The sequence below is a fragment of the Caloenas nicobarica genome, chromosome 4 (assembly GCF_036013445.1).
Source record: "Caloenas nicobarica isolate bCalNic1 chromosome 4, bCalNic1.hap1, whole genome shotgun sequence".
Classification (NCBI taxonomy): domain Eukaryota; kingdom Metazoa; phylum Chordata; class Aves; order Columbiformes; family Columbidae; genus Caloenas; species Caloenas nicobarica.
Window position 1 is genome coordinate 23,337,793 of NC_088248.1, and position 7,307 is coordinate 23,345,099.

Sequence of the window (7,307 nt, forward strand, 5' to 3'; positions counted from 1 at the left end):
TTCCTCATGCCTGCAAAAACACAGGTACATAAATTTTGCTAGCAGCTAACATGAAGAGTTCCTGCCATATCATAACCACTCATCTTTTTTTTTTTTTCCATGTCAGACTTGCAAAACGATTTTAAATTCACACAGTCATGGCAAATATACATCTGGAAGATAAGTTTTCTCAAGCACCACAAAACACTACAATTAATTATACAATAATCCTAATGTTATTTCTCCTTTTTTCTGGCTCTAATGCATGCACTTAATGTGTCTTGTAGAGTGTTTTAACCGTGAAGTTATGGCAAGGCTTTGATTTAACTGTTCTTTTCATATTTTGCCTTGGTTTTTGTTTGTTTGTTTTTAGAACACAGCTCTAGATAAAGAGAGTCAGATTTTCTGCAGCAAGCGCAGTCAGGACTCTGGTAGAGCTGGAACGGAGAAAATTTCTGCAATTACTGCTGCAGCTGACGATCCTTGTGTGGCTGGGTCCAAGACCCTCTTCCCTGCTGCTTCTGAGCCACTCCAATCCCCCACGCTCCCCGCCTCAGTGTCTCCTGAGTTTTCTGGGGATCAGCCTGGTGCGTAGGACTGATGGAACCAAATCTGACTGAAGCTCCCTGCACTCTCGCCACAATTTTCATTTCACATGACAGTTTGCTTTCAGTTGGCGTGCACCCCCTCATGGAGAGCCCAAGGCAGGTTCTGTCGTGGGAGACTGATTTTGTAATAGTGGGCAAGCGAAGGTGTGTTTTGAGTGCTCTTTGCCCTTGAGAATAGCAGTAGAGGAAAGATTCTGGCAATTCTGGTTATCTGTGTTAGTTTAATTTACTGCATCTCACACAGCCTTGAGCTCTAAATAGACTAACTTATCGTGTAGCTAACCATATTAATACACAGTGAGAGGCGAACAGTTACCTGGCCTCACCTCTACAAGCAGGCCCCCTTCTGTTCTGCTCGTGAGAATTCTCAGAAAAGCGGGAGAGGAAGACAAGGGAAAAAAACCCCACAACTTATATTCACCTGTTCTGATGCCTCTGTTTTTAGCCAAGTTTCTACTAAACTTGAAGAAGCAAATTTTCACAAAAAAGTTTTTAGTGGACTAACTGTAAAATATCGTGAAACAAACATTGGAGATAGAGGGAAGGATGGTCTTTTTTTTTTTTTTTTTGCATTGGGTTTGTTATTGGACTTGCAAGCTGCAGGGTAGTGTTTAGATAGTACGAATTTAAATAAAGTGAATTGGGATGTAAACATGAGCACTGGACATTTATTTGTAATGAAGAGTGGAGGCAAGGAAGGATTTCATTCAAGCCATTTTCTATCCTAACCACAAGTGTCCCATCCGTACCTTTCTTGAGGGTCAGACTACCTATTAGATAAAATAAAATGATTTTGGACCTGTGAACAAAAGCCTGCTGCATGTTATCTAAGCTGGGATGGATGGAGCAGTTCCTAGTTCTAGGGTGAGCTGACAGAGGAGCTACTACAAATAACCACCATCAATAGCTGTCAGAGGTTTGTCAGTGCTATCCCCCCTCTACACCTGGTGCAGGCGCTGGAAACAGGGACTGGGGAGAAGTTATCCTTAATCTGCAGTCACAGATAGATGAGGTTTTATCTTTACCATAATGCTTAGTTCAATATAGGATGTATTCAGCTTATTCTTTTCCTTTGCTTGTTCTTACAAATTGGTCATAGTTCATTTTCTTTCTTAGCTATACTTTCTACTAGAATTGTAAAAGAAAAACCTGCAATAAACTTTCTTCATTTAAAAAAAAAAAGTCATTTGTTTGAGAACTCAGTTATTTTGTCAGTGAAAATCTCATTCTCTCTGGAGAGACTAAACAGTTAGATAGTTAGGTACCTACCAAAAAAATTTCATAAAATTAATCTGAGGGATTCCCATAACATTGCCATTGATTCCTATGGAAGACATAGATAATACATGACTGAACATGAGTGCTTTACCTTTTGAAGAGGGAATTAAAAAGTGCCAATTGATAACTTACAGTTACACCTGAAAGATATTGTCATGATTTAACCCCAGCTAGCAATCAAACCGCAATAGCTGCTCTCTCACTGCCCCCCAAAACCACCTTGGGAAAGTTGTGGAGAGAATCGAAAGGGACTTGTGGACTGAGATAAAAAAACTGTTTAATGAAATAACAAAATAATACTAATATAATCCTACTACTCTGCTACTATATATAAAATAAAAATAAAATACAAAGTAAGTGATACTCAGTGTAATTCCTCACAAACTCCGTCTGCACCAAGCAGCCAGTCCTGGGAGGAGAGAGTGAGCGCGCCCTGGTCCTGAACAGCTGATCCTGGGGGAAGAGGGATAAAAACCCAAAAAAAGCAGAAAGGCCCAGAGGCCACTGCAGAAGGGCAAGAGGCCGAACTAAGAGAACTCCCAAACGGAGCTGAAGTGGAACGGGTCTAATGAGCCAGAAAACCCAATTCCCATTAAATACAAAGCATGACACTAATGGCATGGAATATTGTCATTGATCAGCCCGGTTGTCAGTCAAGGTCTGTCCTGTCTATGTCCCCCTTCCCAGCTGCCTCACACCTGTCGGCAGAAAGCCCACAAAGACCTCAGTCTCCCAGACAATGGCTAAGATATCAGTAAGTTCTTACATTCTCTTCATTCCAACAAAAAAAAACCCACTGAAAAGTTACCTGAAGAAAATATTAACAGGGTCATATCTTGTTAATGTCAAATTAAATCCAAACGATGACTGTGCTATAGCTACAAAAAAATAAGAGTTACTAACTGCATGAAGAAAATTAACTGCATTTCAGTTAAACCAGCACATGGGTACAGCATCTTGGCCAAGGGAAAAAAAAAAAAACCAAAAAACCAAAAAACTTTTTTAAGCTATCAATAAAAAGGTTGGGCTAGATCAAGACCAAAAGATCTGAGTTATAACCAGTCATTGTGTATTAACTTTGTTGGGATTCACTAGAGTAAGTATACAAGCCTTCGTATAAAATGATGTACATTTATATTTTGGGACAGTGCAAAAAATATTAAGAGAACACTCTAACCTTACTCAGAACAGAAAATAATGGGAGTCTATTAGGTAGCTGTGCAAATGTTGTAATTCTTTGACTAAGCTAAGGAAACAATGTGTAATTTCAGATGAAGTGGGGTAACCAGCCACCTATGGCAAGGAAAGGGAACCCCCAACAGAAGACAGAGACCACCAAACTGGGAGATGAATAAAGAGGAACACAGTGACAAACCTTGGTTTGAGTTCTGGTTTTTCTAAGAGGATGGCTGTTCAGTTGTGCAAGGCCTAGATGTTTATTTTACAAAGACAAAACTGACATGAATTAGTAGAGATATCTAACAAGTTGTGTTTCACAAAACCTCATGCATATATAAAAGAAAGGATGATAATCTGCCTTGTAAATAGCTGCCAGTTCAAAACTGTTAACTTGTCTCACTAGGAAGAAGAGTTAAGACATCAATACCCTGAATTCATGTCCATAAGTTCATGACTGATCAACCTCTAAACATTCTTAGACAAGTATTTTTATTCACAGAGAAAAGGCAGTTGATAGACTATGCCAAAACAGCTATTTAAAAATAGTAATGAGAGCTGGAAAAGTCAATCATGTGGCCAACATAATCAGATAGAAACATGGGATATCTGGACAAGTTCTTAACTCCATGTATGACCTTAGGAAAGTTACATCACTACTCCATGCCTTAATTTATTTCCACCGATGTCAAATCTATGAGTGCATAGGTGATATGTTTGTGCTGCGCAGGGTATCACAGTTTAATATAAAGATATGTTGGTTAACACTAAAACCCTTAATGAAGGCTCATAAGTAGTATGTCTGGTTTGTTACCTACCACACTTCCATTTAATCCTCTCTCTGTAGAACCATCAGTTGCTGGAAGAAGTCAAAAGTAGAAAAGAAATTGTAAAGCAGAACCATGCTATCTGCTATAAAGGGAAAGAAACGACTATAGACACCGTAAACTCAAGTTATACCTTTGTCAAACAGGACTGTCACCTCTTCTGTTTCATAAAAGTAGATGAAACTCGTGTACCATTTTGACAGATATTGATTAAATGCCAGTTTTTTCAAACAATAACAACAGCACGACTGCTACCATGCCAAGGTTTTTTTAAAATAGTTTTTTAAAGTCTTTTAAAAAATCCCCGGTCTTTTTAACTCCTTTGAATGTGAGTAGTTGTGCATGGATCCCAGTGGAGCCATTTCTTGCAGTTCTAGGTTTGAAATCCCAGAAATTAATCTTCCCCTGCTGTCCATCAGCATAACACTGCAGTCACTGAGATTCCCATCAAAATTAACCCTTACGGACAATTACCCCCATATTCTTGGACTTATAAAATTAATTACAGTAATTGTCAAAATACATTAAGGTAGATTAACTTTTATTATTATGTTATTTTCACCAAGTATTGGCTCATGTTTACAGCTAGTCATTCAGAATATTTACATAGGTCAGTAAACCTTACTTTGGACTAGTTAAGTAAGCAAAGACCTCCTGGTTTTAGATGCTGATATAGTTCTCCCCCCCCCATCTCACAGAATAATTGAGGAAGGGAAGATAGGAGGAAGCAATGACTAAAATTAATAGACTGTAGCGTAATTTATCTCAAATTAAATACTTATATTTAATTTTTTAAATATATATATATTCATTATATATGTAAGTTACCAGAAAGTGTTTTCGCCCTACTTGTTACTCACAATTTTCCATTTATTTCCTCCTGCCTTTTTTTTTTTTTAATATGAAACTAAACAAAACTAAACACAGGCTTTTCTACTATAGTAGAGTGCGCCCCATGCACTGAACATAGGAAAACACAGCTTTGGTCTTCATGAGGAGACGCTCTTTTTCCTGATCTACCTATAATAAAAGGCAGCTAGGAAGCATTAACTTGATATACCACTACCTATGCACTCACCAAAAAGCGATTCAAATTCCTGTTCACAGAACGGGTTTTGATCATCTTGGGTTAAAACAAAAAGTTTATGCAGCAAGCAGGAAATTTAAATTTTAAAAGTCTCATTTAAGCCTGGGTTTCCTGTCTTTCTCCACCACAGCCCTCCCTGTCCCAGCAGTCACTGGTCTAGTTATTACAGATTAATAGAACAAATTTACTGAAGTGTTTATTCACTTTTAAAATCAAAGATAATTGATAAATATTTATATTAATATAAAAGTTTGAAAATGGGAAATGATATTTAACATTTACTCATTGTTTATTTCAAGTTACATTCAAACAGCAACTGGAAAGCAACAGAAATACACAAAAGTAATAACCTATCTAAAATGCTGGTTAACTAAAACTGATTTTTTTAAGATTAAAAAAAAATGCAAGCAGGAACCCCAAAATCATGCCAACTTCTGACAGCACTTGTAAAAACCAGCTACCACAGCACCACAAGAGTATTAAACTCTCCCTTTCCTAGTAAATAACAACCTCCAGCAGCAGAACATCCACAGTTCACTGTGCGGTTCATCCTGGTATCAGATTTGCTCTTCTGGACGTTTATTCTGCCAAGCGCTAAACCAGCAGAGCTGCGATCTTAAGCATAAACAAAGTGCTGCAGATGGGTGGAGGAGTAACCGAGACTGCCCCAGGACCAGAAACAATAACAAATACATACGCCTTGCATGAGGGACGCTTTCCGGGTGTAGAGGCTTTTTGGTAACACATAGCACAACACAACCAAGAAAGGAAGAAATATTCTCAAAGCATCATTGCATTCGCTTACCTTTGCTTGCAGAAACACCACAACACAAACTTCCTGCAGAGAAACCACCACTCTGATCACACCATCATCTCTTGCGAGACCTGACAGCATTTACATCAGCAATTTTCACAAACTTAGAAGGGATTTCAAGCTACTTGGGCCAAGCTACATTTTCCCACAAACCAAACCTGCAGCACAGCTGCTGACCAGCCTTGCTCTCAGCAGCAGCAAATGCTGCTTCCCAAAGCACCTGCCGTGAACTGCAGCAAACGGCGTGCCCGATGGAACTCACCAGAACAGAAGAAAGCCCAGAGCATCACATAGGAAAATGCTGTTTATAAATGCTCCCTCTGAATTTCGAGGAGATGGAGGACTCAGCTCCCTCTATTCAGGAACATTCTGCAAATAACAGCTAGCTGAGCCGAGCTGCAGGTTAATGCCTAGCACCTGTTGATTAAACGCTGTTCAGGCAGTGGACCTGACACAGGTGCTGTGCCAACAGACTCACAAATACCTGAATAGTTTGAAATTTAACCCTTTTTTTGTTCACCTCATCACAAGCAGCATGACGTGGGCTAGTCCAGCCAAAGCTGAGATCCCAAGAGCACGTCTGCTCCCCCAACGCAGTGCCTGGGGTAGGTTTTGGGGGTATTTCCTACTCACCCAAGCCACCAGCCAAGCAGTCTGGAATGGGGGTGTCTTCACGGGCTTGCCCACGAAGCAGAAGGGGAAGACGTCCTTTTCCATGGAGGGTCTGCAGGAGCCCTAGTGTGCCGAACGCTGTGCTGCACCACTGCTGCCGCTTCCCCAGGGAGTTCTTCGTGCCATCACCCAGCTGCCCATCATCACCCACTGGCTGGGTTTGGCACAGGATGGCATTACCAGTACTGTCAAGCTTTCGGTTTGGGAAAGCATCTCATGATCAACAGGACCTTTTCTAAAACCAGCAATCTACCAGATCATCTCCGCATGAAATATTTTGGCTCTAAGATCACAATCTATCTCTTCTATCAGTAATAAAGTGTTTCCTAAGGCAGCAGGAGATCATAAAAAGAAGACTTTCACGATTTCCATTTGACAAAATACACCTGGCCACAGCAACATTTCCTTTGTATGTGTTTGTTTTTTCCTTCCACCCAGCCTAGGAAACCCACCTCCGGCTTGAGAAAAATGCAAATCTCAATTCAAGAGCACAGCAATTTCCCTTCGAAATCTTCTGATAGAAGGGTATGAATGTTATTGAAGCGTGAAGTAGAAGTTTTGCATTAAAGATGTTACTGCTCAATATACCGGGCACTTACCACAGACATTACAGCTATAGCCTTCGCTTCATCAGATCCTCCTTCTGCTACACAAAACATAAAAATGTAACTCTACTGATACCACTATAACTATATCAGTATAAAAATGTAGAGAGCACAGAAAAGTTAGTCACCACTGCGTAAACACCAAGAGTACTTTAAATGTATTGGCCATAGCACCTCTATTGTGAATATACGTTGAATCACAAGAACCCAGTACTCTACTAATGCTCTCAGTTACAAACGTAATTTTATTTAATTTCTTCA

General features: G+C 39.7%; 1 protein-coding gene across 4 annotated transcripts in view; it reads left to right on the plus strand.

Moving 5' to 3' along the window:
• DCLK2 (doublecortin like kinase 2) overlaps positions 1-2,198 on the plus strand; it is an 87,379-nt gene extending 85,181 nt beyond the window's left edge. For 2 of the 4 annotated variants that reach the window (XR_010606107.1, XR_010606108.1), the window contains one exon: positions 353-437. Coding sequence is in view for 2 of the 4 variants with exons in the window: in XM_065633599.1 (XP_065489671.1) it covers positions 353-574 (222 nt within the window). In the remaining 2 variants the exon portion in view is untranslated. Of the gene's footprint in view, positions 1-352 lie in introns of all 4 variants that reach the window. The other 2 variants (XM_065633599.1, XM_065633600.1) reach the window with 1 other exon arrangement.
• The last annotated feature ends 5,109 nt before the right edge of the window (positions 2,199-7,307 follow it).